The sequence below is a fragment of the Zonotrichia albicollis genome, chromosome 3 (genome assembly GCF_047830755.1).
Source record: "Zonotrichia albicollis isolate bZonAlb1 chromosome 3, bZonAlb1.hap1, whole genome shotgun sequence".
Taxonomy (NCBI): Eukaryota; Metazoa; Chordata; class Aves; order Passeriformes; family Passerellidae; genus Zonotrichia; species Zonotrichia albicollis.
In genome coordinates, this window is record NC_133821.1 from 86,503,468 (window position 1) to 86,522,778 (window position 19,311).

General features: G+C 35.7%; 1 protein-coding gene across 5 annotated transcripts in view; it reads left to right on the plus strand.

Moving 5' to 3' along the window:
- Positions 1-19,311, plus strand: part of SMC6 (structural maintenance of chromosomes 6) — a 46,183-nt gene that overhangs the window by 19,303 nt on the left and 7,569 nt on the right. For 3 of the 5 annotated variants that reach the window (XM_014268983.3, XM_026795146.2, XM_005489735.4), the window contains exons 8-26: positions 678-779; positions 968-1,087; positions 1,175-1,270; positions 2,428-2,574; positions 2,935-3,023; positions 3,544-3,708; positions 4,389-4,567; positions 5,642-5,843; positions 5,962-6,076; positions 7,399-7,559; positions 8,556-8,691; positions 9,609-9,689; positions 10,312-10,482; positions 12,594-12,731; positions 13,472-13,617; positions 14,276-14,401; positions 15,068-15,173; positions 16,956-17,108; positions 18,793-18,890. In XM_014268983.3, coding sequence (XP_014124458.1) covers positions 678-779; positions 968-1,087; positions 1,175-1,270; positions 2,428-2,574; positions 2,935-3,023; positions 3,544-3,708; positions 4,389-4,567; positions 5,642-5,843; positions 5,962-6,076; positions 7,399-7,559; positions 8,556-8,691; positions 9,609-9,689; positions 10,312-10,482; positions 12,594-12,731; positions 13,472-13,617; positions 14,276-14,401; positions 15,068-15,173; positions 16,956-17,108; positions 18,793-18,890 — 2,531 coding nt within the window. The remainder of the gene's footprint in view (positions 1-677; positions 780-967; positions 1,088-1,174; positions 1,271-2,427; positions 2,575-2,934; positions 3,024-3,543; positions 3,709-4,388; positions 4,568-5,641; positions 5,844-5,961; positions 6,077-7,398; positions 7,560-8,555; positions 8,692-9,608; positions 9,690-10,311; positions 10,483-12,593; positions 12,732-13,471; positions 13,618-14,275; positions 14,402-15,067; positions 15,174-16,955; positions 17,109-18,792; positions 18,891-19,311) is intronic. The other 2 variants (XR_012579688.1, XM_074538066.1) reach the window with 2 other exon arrangements.

The following is a 19,311-nucleotide window of genomic DNA, read 5'->3' on the forward strand; positions in this document are numbered from 1 at the left end:
GTCGGGGTCACCAAAATGTCGCAGTCGAGGCGGTCACGACATTAAAGCAGAGACCACAAGCACACTCAGTCTCAGTTAGCACTGTTTGCAACCGTTCGCAACCCTTGGCAACACTTTATTAGTGAAAATGGCTGATACACTTTACAGGTGTTTCCCCTCCAGTTGCAGAATGCTCCCATCTTTCTTCTCTTGATCTCCTTGGTTCAGCTTCTTCTTCTAACTTCTCACTCCTTTAGCTAACAGGCCTGCTGCTAGCCCCTTCCACAAGTAACTTTCTGTGACAATTCGATAACAAAAATGTTGTTCTATTTGGGTTTTTAGTCAGACAAGAAAAGCAAGTTTCAAAGGCACTTCATTTAGAAAGAGGAGCTTGTCAGACAGTGTAAGTTCCTGAGAGTAGAGAGTGTTTCTAATAAACTCAGGAGGGGCTGATCCCAACTTCTGTTCATCAAGGCTGGGGCTAACAAATATTTCAAATACCACATTGTGGCCTGAGGAGGGGTGGAAGTTGTACCACCACAACCTGACCAGTTTTTTCACTTTGGATATCATTAATTAATTAATGATATCCAAAAAATGCAGGGATCTTGGGATGACTGGTCATTCTGTCATAATTATTGAAGGTCCACTTAGAGAGGGTGCTGATCTCACATCTGCATCTTTTTATTCCTTTTTAGTTTTTTATGAAGGCAACTCAGCTGGAACAAATGAAAGAAGATTATTCATTTATTGGGAAAACTAAAAAAAATACCCGTGTTCAGATAGAACAAGGGGAAGAGGTATGTAAAAGTTAAAGTAATTATTAGGACAGATCTGAGCAGTGAAGGAAGTACAGGAGTTAAACTGCGTAGTTTGGTTTTATTAGATCTCAGTGACAATAAATTTCAAAAACCCAAATATTTCCAAAATTTCATGTTATATCACAGCTTTTCACAGTCATGATTGAACCCCTATTTTCTTTTTTAAGCGTCTTGAAGAACTTAAGCAGCTTTATTTGGAAAAGAAGGAATCTTTCAAAAGCATCACGTTTGTGAATGACATGCAAGCTCGTCTCAAAGAGTTGAAACATCAAATGGTGTGGGCAGTGGTAAATGTCTTGCTAAAATATGTTTGTTCATGTGAAATGTGCTTCATTCCCAGTCTCCTGTGCATATGCTAATATGGGCTTCTTTAGGTGAGTGAGATGGAAAAAGAAGTAGAGCTGCTCAAAGAAGGTGTCAGAGCTGAAGAAGGAAATACGGAGCTCCTTCAGAAGGTCGAAGAATGCCAGGTAGGTGTATGGTCCAAACCATATAGCACTCTAGCTGTAGTCACCCCCCAAGTCAGAGATCTGTTGTGAAGGTTTTCGTGGGTATCATTGCCTTTAGAAAAGAGCAGTGATTTCAGGAGACATCTGGAAGTTTTGGGATGGTTCTTAAGACTTCTGTAGGTAGCAAGAAAAAATAATTTTGTCATACATTCTGATTTGCATATGAAACACATCTTGTGCAGAGAATCTGGCATCATTATTTTGAATCTAGAATCATAGAATAGTTTGCGTGGGAAGAGACCATGAAGATCATCCAGTTCCAACCCCCCTGCCGCAGGCAGGGACACCTTCCAATGGATCAGGCTGCTCAAAGCCCCATCCCACCTGGCACTGAACACTTCCAGGTATGGGGCATCCACAGCTTCTCTGGGCAGCCTGTGACATTGCCTCACCACCCCCACAATAAAGAATTAATTCCATATAGCGAATCTAAACTTTTTTCTAAATAATTTTCTTTCAGTTCAAACCCATTATTCCTTGTCATATCAATACAGATAATGAAGAATCCCTCTCCAGCTTCCTTTGCCACCCTTCAGATACCAAAAGGCTGCTATGAGGTCTTCATGCGACCTCCACTTCTCCAGGCTGAACAGCCCCAGAACTTCTCAATCTATTAAAAGTCCTCCAAACTGTCCTTGTTAGCACTTACTTTCCTTTTTTAAAAAAATGGTTTTATGTTTTTTTATGTTTTTTTTTCTTTATTTTAAAAAGTACGTGTTTCACAATTTCGCATTTTTTGGTTTATGGTCAGCATGTCTATGTAGCAATGAAGGAACACTGTCTAGACACTGGTTTCATTTCTTTTGGTATCATGGTACTTGACCTTATTGTATTAAAAGTCCTGTGGTTGAGTAAACATTGAGATAGGAAAAAAGTTTGCTGTCTGTGTCACAGATTTGGCAGCCTGTTCATTTCCCAAGAATGAACATTTTTGAGTTTTCGTCTTAGCATATCCATGGTGGCAATGTCTTGCTCTTTTTTTTGAAACCCAACAGAACTCAAACAATTGAAATGTGTCTGCTGGATTCTTTTGAGAGATATTTGTCTTTTAACATTAAGAGGTTTTGAAGAAAATTCTGTTCCATTACGACTTGTTTTGTTGTTTTTTTTCACCAAAGGAAAAAGTGAATGAAGCAGAAAAAAAGTACAAAGCAATACAAGACAAATTGATAACAGTAAGTGAAGAAGCACAAGGCCTTCATCCTCAGTGTATTTCTTTGAAGGCTGAAGTGCAGGCAAAAAGAAAAGCAGTCAATGAAGCTGAGGTAGGCAAAAAAAACCCTTTCAAAGTTCATACCAATTTAAAGCTATAAACTTACCCATGCTCTGCCCGTCTCTAATTCTACACCTGTATCTTGGCTTCTTAAGTCCATGGTGAGTTCAGAACAGGTGCAATTTCCTGTCTGACTGGCAAGTCGTGTCTGTTCAGGAGCTCTGGCATTTATGCCTTTACATAGTTACTAAACAGTGTTAAGCTTAGGTCAAAATAAATAAATAGATGTAATTTCTGAAAATCAAGTTATGTTTGTCTGATTTGGTGGAGTTCTGTATTTACTCAAAACTGTACTTCTTTCAGAAATTATTTCTTCTATTTCTTAAACCACTGTATCCTGTTTCCTTGATAGATCATTTATAATCGCTCCAAAACAGAGTTAAAACGTCTGGAAAAAGACAGGGAACAGCTCCATAAGCAAATTGAAGAACTGAAAAGCTGGTAAATATGGTGTATGTTTATTAAGATATAAGTGGAAAAGAAGTAAGCTTTTCTGATTACTGAAAAAACCTGCAGTAATAGAAAATATTTATTTAGTCTTTAGTAGGGTCCAGTTAAATACCTGAATATTTCTCATCCTGCTCCTTTACATACCAAGATTTTGATTAAAATGTCAAAAGAAGAGGCAACTGGGTAGCAAAAGTGGCTTTTTTGTTTGTTTTGGGGTTGTCTTGGTTTGGTTTGGTTTTGGTGATAACAGATATTCCTTACCTTTCCATGATAGTGCAAAACCAATATGTCTTAAACTAAATGAAATAGGAATGTAACTGGGGCGAGTTACATGTGATTAGAAATCTAAAAAAAAATTAAAATTTGCGTTATTGCTATGTATATCTTGCAGCTTAACAGAATCTTAAATGTAACTGATGAGTAAATCTTCTCTGCACTACAAATAATGAAATTCATGCCACTTTTAAATCATCAATATGGTTTTAAAATATGGACCTATGTTCTTTTCTAGTGCTAATCAGGTTTCAGAGCCTGAGAAATTGGAAAGACAAAGGAGAATTGCATACTTAAGGGAACAGTTGAAGGCATTCCATGATGAAGAAGTAATGATTGGTCAGCAGTTGGATCAGTTTCAGCAGGCTATATCTAAATGTAGGGAAGATCATTCTAGACTCAGGTAAGTTGCGGTTTTTGAAATGTAATTGTTTGCCTCTGTTTCAAGTTAGAGGGAATCCCTTCTTTTATGTATCCCTTCTAATGTACCTGTGATCCCTGAGGTATTAGACTCCAGTTTATTTTTCACATTAAGAGAATAGATACACTTAGGAGTAATTGCTGCTTCTATAGTTAAGGCAATTCACAGAGGCTTTGAGGCAAAGAGCTTCAAATACGAATTTAGCCCATACCCAAGATAGAAAAAACAAAGCACTCTGGCTTTGATTTGAAAAGATGAACTTTTATTGTCGTGAAGGATTTGAGAATTGTTCCTTATTGCACCTGGTGTGTTAATGTAAATGGCTCTTACCAATTATTATAACCAAGGCTTACTCTATGTTTTGTTGAAGATCTTTGAAGACAGTGAAATTGAAAAAGATAATTAGAAATAAAAGAAATTTATTATAATTTATTAGAAATAAAAAAGTCTTGTGGAACTGTTGCAAAGTAGTATTTTTCTCTCTTGCTTTTTTTTTTCCCATGTTTCTTGAAACTATAAAAATCTTACTGCATGTGTGTACCTAGCTTTACATTGAACTGCTGATACCTTGATACACAATCCTAATTGAAAAACAAGGCTTTATAATTATTTTAGTGCAATTTAGGCTCTATAACTACTGAAAAAAAAATCTCTTTTCTTAGGAGAGAAAGCAGTGAAGTGCAGCAAGCACTGGATGCCCACCAGAAACAGCTGAGAGACCTGAAAGACAGTAAAACAAATGCTTTGAAAAGATTTGGACCATATGTACCAGCATTTCTTGAAGCAGTTGAAGTAGCCCATAAACAAGGACGATTTAGAAAGAAACCTCTTGGACCTTTAGGTGAGAACAATTTCTGAAACATACTTTTTCATGGGATATTTTTGTATGGCTGCTAATCTAAGTAGTGGTCTTTTAGAAATATTTGTTCTTTAAGGAACATCAGATGCATCTTTTTCTTCTGTACTTCCTGGACTAAAAGTTTTACCCTGGTAGGTTATCTTTTGCTTCTGTTATGCACTCACTTACATCTACTGGCTTTTCTCATTTTCCAGCCATTTTTGTTGAGATATTTTACAATGGTAAACTTTCAATGCATCCCTCCAACTCCCCCACATCCTTAAGGCATCAGAGAACTGTGTTTTGACTGCTTGTTCCTCAGTGGATAGCACTGTCCAGATCATGGATAGATTTTGTTCAAAATGTCCAGTGGCTGACTTGTGGGTTTCTCAAACTTAAGATGTTTGGAAGGAACAGGTCAGACAGACACAAATGAGATTCTCTTGGAAAGCTGGCTTTTATTTGTCTTCTGTCCAGCTCTGACAATGGCTGTTATTTCCAGTTTGTGAATGGGAGGAAAGGTTTCAGCATATTCTGGATGTAAAGTACGTGGCATTTACTGCAGGGTAAGAGAATATGTGCCACTGAAGACAGGTGATATAATGGAAATCTTCGTGTTTGTTTAATTTGCAGTGTCGTCGTTCCACTGGCTTCATCCGTAAAGCATTAAATTGTTGATTAGCTGTCTTTGCCTTGATATATTTCTGCTAAGCTTTCATAAAATTGGTACCCCTAATGGAAGAAAATACAGGCCTCCAACTATGTGTAGGTGTGTCTAGGCAGAGAAATTATATGTTTGTAGAGTCTTTTAACTTTTAGTCAACCTCTTAAATTTTTTTTTCTACCTATAAGAAAAGTTTATTTTATACTCTTAAAAAAAGTTAGGTCTGTTGTAGAGTCTTTTAACTTTTTAGTCCACGTCTTATTTTTTTTTTCTACCTATAAGAAAGGTTTATTTTAGACTCATTTAAAAGCCTGAAATACAACAAAACAAGAACCTTGAGTGGTAAAAATGCTCTACTAAACATTTTCTCATGGAACACAGCACCTAAAGCCTTGCTTCTTGTGTTTATTTAGGTGCTTTGATTCATCCAAAAGATCCTGAACTGAACTTGGCTATTGAATGCTGTTTAAAAAGCGCTCTTCAGGCATTTTGCTGTGATAATCACAGCGATGAAAGAACTCTTCAGTCACTGATGTCAAAATATTATCCACGTGGACATAGACCTCAGATAATTGTACATAAATTTCAGAATAAAATTTATGATACTAGTCAGAGGTAAGTATGTTTTAAATTTTATTTCTTAGCCTTGATGGTTGAAAAGAACTATTTGTATTTTTCTTTTAAGAATCTCATGGGAGTTTTATGAATGTTGTTTTTTTTTTCTTTTCTTCAGAGCTGTTCATCATCCAGAATTCCCAACAGTTCTGACAGCATTGGAAATAGAAAATCCAGTGGTTGCCAATTGTTTGATTGATATGAGGGGTATAGAAACAGTCCTGCTGATTAAAGTAAGCTTTATGCTCCCTGTTGATCTTTAAGGAAAGAGCATGGAGCATTTATGGTGTCTTCACTGGTAGTGTCTTTAATGAATAAAAGAGGTCGAGGAAGTTCTGCTCCCCTCTGTGCCCCATGTGTTTCAGGACCTTTCCTGTTACTTACTGGGTTGTTTGCCACTACCTTTCTGGGCCTCTAAGTGGTGTAATTTCCCAGTCTAAATAGTCCATGTGTGGGTAGTCAGCCTCATAAGTGCTGGCTCTGTCTCATGTCTCTCTGTTGGTGGGTTCAGGATGTGCCGCTTTTGGGTAGTCTGGGAGTTAGCAAAATTTCCAAGCTGCCCCTACCAGTTGTACCTAGAAGCTGGTAGCTAAGTTTTCTGGCACTATCTGATTTCTGATCTTAATTGATTTTTGATATTCTGTTAGTACTGAAGATACCAGCTCCTGCAGATAAGATTACAGATAAAGTATTCAAAGATAAAGATAAGTCGTATATTTTTATTTAGAGAAGGCAGGATATTCTCTAAGTAAGCAGAACTAATGATCCTTACTTTTTTGTGAATTTTATTTTTCTCCAAAATCTTTTGTCCCAGTTTATCCTCTGACGTTCTTACTGGGTAGAGGTGGTTCATGATCTGTCTGAGGCAGAGCTGACTGTTTGTCAAGCATTGGCTGTCACTGCATGGGTTATATAACAGCTGAATTTTTTTAGGCTTTTGTCATGGCAGGAATATTGGGACTCTTCTTCCCCCTCTGCCTGAACTAATCAGTGATTTCCATAACATTATTACCTTTGAGCCTTACCTGAGTAATTTCAACTGAATCTGAAAGAAGTATCCTGTGGAAAAATTAATACATTGGAATGGATAACATGGTTGCCTTGAACAAGGGCACTTGGTCTGGCACTGTCAATGTTGGGATTTTTTACCAACATGTTTCCCTGAACTTTAATTGAGTCTTGTTTGATGTCCTTTATCCCTTGCTTTAGAAGCTTCTTTCCTCTATGTTTATTTACTTTTGCATATATCTGTGCATAGTGACCTTCTGGTTAGTGATTTTTTTCCCCCAAGGCAAATTATAAGGGACTGATTAGATTACAGAATTTACAAATAAATGATCAATTAAACTTAGTGGGTTCTTGAGAATGTCTTACTCAACTAAGGAAAGTAGATTCTTGATGTTATAGACAATATTCACATTCTTTCATTAATGTATTTCTTTTCATTAAGAATTGAAATTATTTCTGGGTGAAAACATCTGGACAACTTTTAAACTCTTCTCTTTAATTATGGTTGCATTTCTTGCTGGTGTTATAAGGGCATTTTGTTTTTCAGGATAGCCGTAGGGCTCGTGAGGTAATGCAGTGCAGTCGGCCCCCGAGAAACTGTAGAGAAGCTTTCACTGCTGCAGGTGATCAAGTATTTGAACGACGCTATTACTCTTCCAGTTTTGTCAGACCCAAGTTCCTAAGTCAAGATGTTGAGGCAGAAATCAGGTTAGTATCTTTTAACATGTTTGTAGAAAGTGCACTTGTAGGTATGAACAGTGGAATTGCATATTTGTCTATTTGCATGTACACTACTCTCTGATCTCTTCCATTTTCTTTCTGATATTTATACTTCCTTTCTGAGAATTCTAGAAAATCTCTTCATTTCAGTGCCTTTTTGTGATAGGAACAAACTTGCATTGTATTTAGTTGTCTTTCAGTTTGTGGCATGTAGATCTTACCCACCAAGCAGGCATTTTCTTTGCTTAGTACTCCAAGAAATCCAGCTACCTTCTTTTGTATGCTTGGTCAAAAAGAGTATGGAGTCAAGGCTGTTTCTTTAAAGATATAATACTTGAACAGAGATGTTGTAGTTTACTGCAAGGGAGGCCTGACTCTTCAAACCAAAGTTGTTAACACACATCCTCCTGTTGGGTTCAAACTTTGCATCTGTGTTTCCTCAGGCTTTTGACTTCATTCATGGTAGGTATCTCTGAGAATTCTATCACCTTTTATATTTTTAGGGTTTTTTTCTCTCATTGCTTTCAAAATGGTAGTTGAAAAAGCAAAATGTATTTCAACGATTACAAACTCTTGCTGTCACCAAGGAAATTTGTGACAATAGAATACTTTCATTTTGAGGCTCAGATTATATTAGAGACATATTAGGCAATTTTAGTATTAATAGCTGATAGTATAAACTGAATTGAATGTTGAAATTCATTTTTATAAACTCAGAAGTTTTAAATGTGTCAGTTACTTCCAGTTTGTTCATGTCAGTATATAATGAATTTCACTCAAAAATTATTTTAACTTTCAAAGTGTTACAGGCATTCCATTACCAATTTTGCTATGGGGGAATGATGTAGGCTAGTTAAAAAGAAGTGCATTTTTACCCTTTGTCTTGTAATGCATTTAATTTTTTTTTTGTGTATTTCTGTATGTGTGTGTCACAAATAATATCTGTGTAGTGTGTAACATCTCAATATCACTTTGTTCATAAAGTCACTTGAATAAGGAAATTGAAAACAAACGGGCACAGTTGACAGCCTCTCAACAACGCTTACATTCCATTGAAAATGAGATCAGGCAGAATGAAGATCATCTCTATGGTCATCGGCGACACCAAAAACAGCTACAGGTAAAAATGGGTACAGTGTTAGTTTTTAGAAACTCCTCAGTCTTTCCCTATTGCATTTTGACTTCTGCAATCTATATGGAGTGCCTGATAGTTTTTAATTTTTCTCCTTACTTTTCTTGTTTGCTTTAATTTTTTTTTGTTGTATGCTCTTACAATTGAGGACAGAATGATAGAGGCCACATCAATCATTACACATGCTGTTGTTGCTGTTCGGTATCTTTCCCCACCTTGTGCTAAATCTTACAAATTTATACTGCTATTTTTGACACTAGTAGTAAGTTGTTGCACAGAAAAGACACTTGCATCATATAATGCTTTTCTCTCCTTTATTTCTGTTGTGCCTTGCCTCTTCATTCCCAGAATCTTATCTTCATGCTCTTCTGGTATATTCTTAACCAATCTTGATATGCTGAATATGTCTTCTTTAAGTTCTCTTCATTTTAATTACTTTATAAACTATTTTACAGCTTTTAGCTTCCTTTCTGTGGTCTCTGGTACTTCTAGGTAGGATAAATATTTTTGGTGGCCAATGGTGCTCCTGGTAGGCCGTGTAACTAATAGATATTATAGAAGTTTATATTCAGTAAATAATAAGCAAGAAGCAGCAAAAAAACCCCTAGCATACAGTCTGAAGTGCTGAAGATAAATACTTGAAGAAAAAATACAGTGTATTTTATTAAATTGTCATATTGAATGGAAATATGGTAACTTAATGAATTAAAGCACACGACTTTCAGAATAAGTTATATCTCATGAAAATGAATTCCACAGGTGGGTGTGAAGAGTTGTGTATCTTGTTAGTCACTAACAAAGCTAAAAAATAAAAGTATCTTCTTTCCTGTGATGACTTAAATAAACAAATGTGAACTTTTCTCTTTAGTTAAGCTTCAGAACATGTATTTTCTTTTTCTTCCCAGGCAAAAATAAAAACAGCAAATGCAGAGATAGCAGATCTTGAAAACGTGGAAGAGCACCAGACAGCGGACATCCATATATTAGTAAGAACAGGTTATGCAATTATGTCTAATTAGCATATGGACAATGTCTTTTAATGTTAGCAGTGCTTTGAAATAAGCAAAGCTGGATTGTGAGGAATGGAATGCTTGCCATAATTCTAAACATTTCTGTAAATGGAGGGATTTTATTTATTTTTGGTGATTTAATTTTTTTCTCCAGGTTTTGCAATATTTTTGAATCAGAAAGTATTTATGATGATAATTTAGGAATGATGTTATTTTCTAGGAGACAACAACAATTCACTTACTCTTCCTGTATTGCATTGTGTATTGGATGTATATTGGCCACAGATCCAGAGGGAAGTTACCTTGTTCTTTTCAGTCTTTTCATCACAACTCTGAATAAAATCCTCTTAATTTTCAGTCACATAAATATGAAGTTCCTTTTTTATTTTGCACTTTGATTTAGTGGTCTCCTACAAGGTCTGTCAGTCTCTTCCTTTGAGCTTTAGTGACACTTACATTGAGCTGCTCCTATTCTTATTAGAGTTACAGAGAACTTCATGTAATAATGTACCCTAATAGTGATAGTTAAAAAAATCTGGTACAGTAGTTTACAAATGTGTCTCTTTTTATTATTCTTAACTTTAATACCTTTTGACAGCAAGAAGAAGCTGAAGAAAATAAGGGTAGAATAGAATCTGTGAAACAAGACATGCAGCTACAAAGCAGAGAAATGGAAGAACTGAAAAATAATCTCCAAGCAGCTGAAAAAAAATTAGAAGAGGTGAAAGAAAAAATTCATCAAGTGGAAGAAATTGCTGGCCCAATTAAGGTAACAATAATTTTATATTGTATTTTTGATTTGTTCCATTTGTGCGTCAAGGGGAATGAGGTTAAGAAGAGGTGAGGCAGAAGAAAAGAACTTACTGTTGCCTGTTATTCTTAAGGTCTACCTAGAAGATGGAAACGGAGCATTCCATCTAGAACATGTTGGGAAATGAGCTTCGCAAAATTTTGAAAGTGATGATGATTGTTATGTGTAGAAACTGTAGTGTTTTATGTTTAAAGAGAGTTCATTTCCAGGTGTCTTTAGTCATGGAGTAAAAAGGCAGGAAAACCAGTTTCCTTGACTTTCCTTTCTCGTGCATCACATTTTTTGTTTTGTTTCTAAGAAACCTTGGCTAAGAATGTTCATAACTATTCATTTCTCAAAATATCTTTTGAAGTTCTATATGAATTGGTTGTTATTTTATAAAGTTACATAATCGCAGAAGGTACCAGTATATAGTTTTAATTATTCAAGACTACAGAAGGCACCTGGAAGTAGCAGAAAAATAGCAAGACTTAAGGCAAATAGCAGAATGGTGACATGCAAATTTTGATATTGGCAAATGGAAGGCAATCTCACTTTGGAAAAAGAACTTATGGTTTGAAAATAGAAAACAGAACTAAGAGTTGAGGACATTTATAGTACTGTAAACTTGTAGAAGGATGAAATAAAGAAAACTTAAAAGATCACTGTGGCAATCTCTTATGTGTTTCATTTAAACTGTAAATTGCTGTGTAGTCAGCCCAAATTAAAAGAGCAAACAAAAAGAGTAAGAAAACAAGGCAGCAAAGCAACAGATAAATGTGTTAGTTCTCATGTGTCTAATATGGAAATTCTAGAGATATTATCTATTTTAAAAGAACCACTCAGTATGGAAAGAGATTTATTCAGAATATGAAAACATTTCTCATTATTTAGAGTACTGAATGCAATTGAGGGAACCGGTGAAATTCCTGAAGAGGTTTTAAATCAGATATGTTGTTAAGTGTTCTACAGTTGCTTAATTAACTGTTGACATGTAGCAAGTTTTGTTTTTAAGATAGAATTGGAAAAAAGTAAGAGCATATATTATTGTTGTTGATGGTTGGTTTTCTTTGTTGTTCTGGGAGTTTTGAGTTGTTTCTTGGGTTTGTGTTTTTTTTTTTTTTTGTTTGGTTTGGTGCTTTTATTTTTGTTAAGACAAGCCATCTAGTTGACTGGGATGAAGAAGAAAATGTGTCCTAATTTATGTCATTCTTTATACCTCTTTGCTTCTCTGGAAAGATATGTCACTTCAGCGGTATCAGTACTTACATAGAACAGAGGTTTCTGGTGAAGGGTCTGGAGCACAGTTCCTGTGAGGAGCAGCTGAGGGAGCTGTGACTGTTTAGCCTGGAGAAAAGGAGCTTCAAGGGGGATCTTAGCAGTCTCTACAACCACCTAAAAGGAGGTTGTAATGGGGTGGGGCTCAGTCTCTTCTCCTGGGTAACAAGTGACAGAAGGAGGGGAAATGGCTTCAAATTGCAGCCCAGGGGAGGTTTAGTTTAGACACAAGGAGAAAAAATTTGATGGAAAGGGTTGTAACCCATTGGAACAAACTGCCCAGACAAGTGGTGGAATCACTATCCCTGGAAGTGTATGGCTGTTGTACTGCAGGATGTGGTTTAGTGGTGTGTATGGTGGTGGTTTTGGGTTGATGGTTGTACTTAATGTTCTCAAAGGTTCCAGCCTTAACTATGCTATGAGTCTATGATTGTGTATTACAGCTATAGCGGGATACTGAATTTCCACACAGAAATGCAGTTCTGACTGATATCACACAGGCATCTGAAGTTCCAGATAGAATGTAGTGTAAAAAATAAATGCATTTTTTTGAGCTTTAGGAGAAAGTATAGCTTTTCTTAAAGATTAAAACATCACCTCAAGATATAATTCCTAAAATCATTGCATGTATTTGTTCCTTGTCAGAATTGAGCATAGACTTTCTCATAAGCTTCTGTTAAAGCTCCCAGACTCTAGAAGCAGTGTTACTGAAACCAAAATAAGTTAGAACAACCTCTGAGAAGCCAGTAAACACTAGAGAGATTCTCAGGAATCTACTCCAAACAGCTCACATCATGATTTGTTCCAAACAGGCTGAATTAAACCAGGCTGAGTCAGAAGTGGAAAACAGTAAACGCCATTTGCAGCACTATGAGGAGAAACAGAGAGAACACGTGGCTTGCATAAATAAGCACAAAAATTTACTAGTTTCCAAAGAAAAGGAATTAGAGGTATGTGTGGTGGGGTTTTTTTTAGCTATTGAAGTCAGATGGTCATGATTCTTCTAATATTTAATCATAAATCATTCTACTTGTATAACATACAGACCATATTAATATACTCAGCTGCACTGAGTATTCTCTCAGCTATGTCCTACACTGACTATCTAAAGCAAGTAAAGGAATTTTGTGTAAGTGAATTGAGACCTCTTTTTTTCTGATAGGACACCAGTTCTCTCTTGACAGATAAATTAGAGTTCATCCATCTAGGAACATTTCTTCCATGTTTTGCAATGAGAAGATTAAAATTACTTAAAATTTGTGGCTTAAGTTAAATTGAATAATACTGTTTTGGTTTCTTTGGTGGTAGGGTTTTCCTTGTACAGGCCCCATATCTGGTCTTTTGAAGACTTACCTAATCGAGCCTTATTAAATAACTCTGAAATCACATCCATAAAGACTTTTGGAAGACTGCCCTATTTAAATATGGTGATTTTGGTTCCTTATTTGTCTGCATTAGTTAAATAACTGTGATTGTATTAAAAATCTTGGATACAGTTCTTGGCACTGAAATAACTACTCATGTATAAATGTTGTCAATAAAATTGTTAACTGGGTTTGCTGTAATGAAAACAGAAGGAACACAAAAATACTGTTCTTGCTTGGAGTTTGTAGCATAAAATACTTATTGGGAAGAGTAAACAGATTTTTGAAAAATGTGACAATTGTTTGAGTTTCAAACATTCCTTTAGGAAAAAACAGCAAAAGCAAGGCAAATCTTCTCAGAGCCCATCAGGGTCAGCAGAACTGTTAAAAGTCTTGATGCAGAAATGAATCGCTTGAGAGAGAAGATAAATTTAGAAAGCAGTCGCCATGGAAACAGAGAAGAAATAATCCAGTAAGTCATCTTTACTGTCTAAAACAGTTCAGGTGGGATGGAAAAGAGAGGGGAAAGAAGAGTTTTCTTACTGACTCACTATGTGTTTATGTGTTGTTTTACTCCTTAAGCTATCTATGAAGCTGTAGAAACGTTTTGTACTCCTTCTCCCAGTACTGAACAGGCTTAAGAGTCCTGAAACACCTTCCAGTGGTTTTTCAGAAGCATGTGTGCTACATATATGATGTTACCAGTAATCAGACATTCTCTTAATGTTTTGAAGTATCCCGGTTACAACAACACGAATTTAACTCACCACATTGTTTTGTGATGCATTGAGGATTAAGCATAATTGTAGTTTGATTAACTAATGCACAAGCTGGGAAGCTCCTTGAGTGTATTTCAAGGAAGCACTCCCCTCAGATATTCTTGACCGTGGAGAAACCAGTCATTCATTCTCCCTGGTAAAAGAATTTATTTTCAGAAGAATTAAAAATGGAATTAAGATTTAATTTTTGTCCACATTTCATTGTGAACATTGTCTTACTTATCACATGCATTTAACTTTCACATAAATTATCACAAGAAAGTTTACATTTGAATATTTTGGTTATCAAAATTATTTTCAGCATTTAAAACAATTGCTCAGTTTTAATGCTCCAAACCTTGCTTCTGACAGGCAGTTTCAGCATGCAAAGGAAAGGTACGAAGATGCAAGCAATACAGTAAAGAACTTACGGAGATTTATTGGGTTGCTGGATGCAGTGATGGTAGAGAGGCTCAAAATGTATCGGCAGTTCTTAAAGTGAGTTTGAGACAGTGTTCACAACAATCTTTTTAACCTGTGATTGCTACCACTTTCAAGCTTATTATGCCTGAGAGTTTAGAGGCAGCCTGGACTGACAGCTGGAAAAGCAGTGAGATAGTGGAGCCTGTATTTTGTTTCATCCCAAAGACCTCAACTGTGATGACTTCATCCAAGGCAGTTCTGTTTGAATGCTGGTTGTGATCAGTAAAATGTTAACAACATCTTAGGACTTGTAATAGTCTGGGCTGTCAGTCATTTTTATTGATTATAATCAGTAGTGCTGAGCTCCTGTAATTTCATTTTAGGCCAAATGATTCTCCTCTGCTCTGTGCTGAAAATTTTGAAGCTCTTGATTCAGATTCTATAATTCGACAGTTTTTTCTCCATTAATCTGTGTACATCCCTTCTTTTTTGCTTCAGTCCCTTAATATCTTATGCCTATCCATGAAGGTTTTTGTTGTTTCCTTTCTTCAAAAGGATTCTCTCCAGTATGTCTAATGTTGCCCGCTTGAGACTGCAGTTGATTTTTGGGGGAATACTGTTATTGGAGGAGGGCTTAATACTTAATGATGTGGAACTGTTGATGAAAATCTGTTGTGCATGAAAATCACTTTTCATGTATTTAAAAACTTGCTCCCCTAATGTTTGTTTGCTTGATTTAAGGACTCTTTCTATGCGATGCAGACTCCACTTTGAGCATTTATTACGTGTTCGAGGTTGCTCTGGACATATAAAGTTTGATCACAAGAATGAGACACTTTCCATAACAGTAAGTTATTTTATATTTCTTCAGTTACTATAATATATAATGAATTATTATCTATTTTAGTCTCAGATACTACAAATGCATTGCAAATGATAGCATAAATTGTTTTTCCCTTTGCAAAAGGTGATACACTAAGTGGTAATGTTATACATATTCTGATCAAGTAATCAATTTAATCATATAAAAGAGGTAGTTATGATTACAAGTAGAAAATTGTGAAGTATAAGGTGTAGAAATGTTAGGAGTTTTGTGCTTGAAATATGCAGCAAGAAATTGCTGGAATTTAATGTTCTGGTTAGGAAACTATGGAGATTGTCATGCATACCAGTTATGCTGCTTGGAAACCCCCTACCCTACCCATCTTGGTTTGAATATTCCAATCAGTAGGCCTCAGTAGAGATGACCAATGATTGTTTTAGGACAAGAATGCTGACGAAGTTATGTAACTAACAAAACCAGTCATTGCAAAGGTTAAACTTAAGAGTGGGCATATTATGTATGCGTAATATGTAAAAGAACTTATGTAACAATGATTCAGCAGAAAAAGTATGCAAAAATGCCTGGATTTTGTCTGTGGAGTGGGACACATGTTGGAGGAGTTTCCAAAAGCCTCAATGAAGAAGTGTCTGCTTAATCACAACAAATAGGTGTCGAATAAGTTTCTTTAGTCCCATTTAGTAACAGTAGGATGTTATTGAAAACAAGCAAGGACAGAAAACATTGCTATTTTAAATGGTTGCTAGATGACAAGTAATAAATGTGAATTGGTCATCCAGTCTTTCAAAATAACTCATTCCTGGATCATTGATAGGAAGTTCAGCAGTATTTGTGTGGTCCTTAATGGCTCTGGTTGTTATTTAAACAACTTAATGAAGGTAAACTTTGGTGGGTTTTTTTCTGTGTATATTTTAACGTACATCGCAAAAAGTTTTATCATGGATTTATTTACTTTTGTTTCTGTGGCAGACTTCAGTTTTAGGGATTAAGGGGAAAAATGTGCAGTGACAACATAAATATATGTCACAGTCCTAATTAGACAGGTGAAGCACATGTATCTGAAGAACTAAACTCAGGCCATAAAATGTGAAGTCTTTACTTGGCTTTATCAGAATATATTTTTTCAATAGCTGATGTCTCACATATCTCACAAAAGAGATCTGCATTTAGTCAAGGAATATAAGTTGCAAAAAGAAAACAATTCCCTGCAAAGAAAGATTCCACTTCAAAAGAATCCTTATTTGCCTGCTTAACTTGTTAAAGGCAATGCAGTTTGCAGGGCAAGAAAATGCCCAAGTTTCATCTTACAGAAGGAGCACCACAAGATGTCATTATAATCAATGTAACCAAATGGCTGTTCACAATGTTTCATGTATTCCATGTAAAGAATCCCTTCCTCATTTAAAATTCTTCTGTAAATCAATTACCTACTCTTTTATTGTTCCTGGTAACCATGGGATTTTACTCTTATGTAAACATTTATTTGTTGACATTTATTAAACACCGTGTAACAGCTATTAGAAATAGAGATTTGAATAACAAACTCTGGCAAGTCATTTAATCTGTTCAGTGTTTATGACTGTGATTGAAGAAATTTTAGTGATCTTAGAAATTTGTTACTGAATGGTTAGGGGCCATTCCATTCTAGAATGGCAGTTGCAGTGAAATGCAGAAAAGTGTTTTGAAGTGATCTCTGTTCGTGTATAATGTGTTTGCTGTTAAAATTATGATTGTGTTAGTATGTCATCATCTCAGATTTAAAAACTGTTCCAATATTTTTATTTCAAGGTTCAGCCTCGAGAGGAAGAAAGAGCTGCCCGTAGTGATCTGAGATCCTTATCAGGAGGTGAACGTTCCTTCTCCACAGTTTGTTTTATTCTTTCTCTGTGGAACATTTCTGAATCTCCTTTCAGATGCATGGATGAATTTGATGTCTACATGGTATATAGTTTAAACTTAAACTATATCTTCCATTCAGATTTGTGTAAATTAGTAAAATAGTTGTGTTGTTACTTGTATTTGATTAAATTTAAAACCACTATGGTTGACTGCAAATTATAAAAAGCTCCCCTACCAAAATCAAAATCCCCCAAAACAAAATCTGTTAGTGATCTTGTATACTTTGTTTGGTGAGTTTTGAAGCTTGTTGTGTTTCTGAAGTTGATATCCAGAAATATGAGCCTTTCTGTTAATTTACGTGCTCAAACCATCGTTCAGCACAAAAATAATAAATCAGCTGGTACTGCATTTGTCAGAGGTTGACTCTGCAGGTTGCTGGGACATTCTGGGCTTGACATGTGCTTTGATTTCTGCCAATTTTGAGGTCAGTGTGGGTTTTTTCAGAGCAAATTTAGCAATTGGGTTCACTGTTGCTACTCATTTTATAGAAACTCATACTTCAGCTAGGAGAATTTTTCCAAGATGTTGGAATGCAGAATAATGAACAATAAATACTAATGTTGATAAAACTGATAAATCTTATTTTTGTGCACAACTTCTGTGGACAGGCCACTAACCCATTTTGAAATTTACTTCCTTTTTTTTAAGATTTATTTCCTATTTATTAAATATGCAAGGTGGTATGAGTTTGAGAAAATATTTACTTCTGTGAGACAAAGATTTGATACTGCCTTATTTAATTTTGTCTGTGTCCCTTCCTCATCAGTCATTTATTTACTAGGAATCACTTAGAGGGAACAAAGATAATAGAGTTTCTATTAAAGAATTTTAAAAAGGACGGTATGCGTCTAAGATAGTGAAACATCATTTTTCAGACAACTTTCAAATCTTAGATCCTCTTGTAAAAGTTAGTTGTGGAGAAGTTTGCCCATCTTTTCAGAAAAGGATGGATTCTCAGAACTGTAGGCCTTGCAAAGGGCTTGCATGTCATCTATTCCATAAATTATTCCAACAATTTGTCTTTGCACCCCAGTGCCAGTAATGCAGCCCTACTGTCCACACGTTCTGTGGTTTTGGTGTAGTCACAGAGGGCCTACCACATGAGGACTCCATGGTGTGTTTTCGTGGGAGATCTCTGCTTTCTTGAGCAGCAGGGCACAGCAGTAGAGCGTGGTTGGTCCCTCCTAGTAACAGCTTCCTATTGTTCATCCTTTTCAGTAAGCCTAATGCATAAGGTTCCATTCAAAATAGTAATAGTGATATTAACAATAATAGTCCTAATAAAAACAAGCTCCATAATATCATAGGTTTCATGGAACCCTTAAATCCTTTCAGCTGATTTTTCAGGCAGGATTTTACAGGAAATATTATTCAGCTAAAGTACAGTTCATCTCAGCATACCAATAAAGTAAGAAGTACATCAAAGTATGTATGTACATCAAAGACGATAGAAAAACACTGTAATTAGATGAATGTGTGATGTTTCTAATAGAAGCTTTTCATTGCCCATGTATGCTAAAAAGTACAGTCTAAGAATTTCCCAGGCTTATGGATTTTTACCCTAATGTTTCTCCAGGTTTTCTTAGCTTTTATTAGTCTTAGTTAGATATTTTCTTTAGCTAGCCTTGACTGTATAGCAGTTAATTCTGGTAGGTTTTCTAGAATCGTGCTTTCTAATGTATTTTTTACTGTCAGTACCACTACCTGACAAATCTTTTGTCTTTAGGATATGGTTAACAGAAGAATTGCCATCGACATGATTCTGGAGAGGGCTGATTTTCAGCCCTATCGACAGTTCATTTTGTTCACCCCCCTGAGCATGAGGTAATACTCTTGTGGTTTATCTCAGGATAGAAGAATTGCAGGGAGTGTAAGCTGAAAAAATTGAATGTGAGGAGAAAGAAATTTTGTTGTTTGTCACAGTAGAACATAAAAATTGAAGCAGTTCTGTGAATTTAAAGGGTTTTTTTTAACATAATGGTAATTCATTGGGACTTGGAACAGTTTATCTGAAATAACAACTTTTAGAAATGTTTTATTTTGTCAAACAGGCTCTTCTTAGCCTAGCTTTGTATGTCCCTCTCCTGTCCCAAAAATAGCAAAAGAAGGAATTTTTCAGTTAGTGCTATACTACTTTAAAGGGGTTTGTCATTTGAGTTGATTTCATTTTCTGGGTTTTAATGTTGCTGATCTCTAGAGAGTCATAGCTTACACCATCTTTTAAATTTGTCATCTAGTGGTTCAG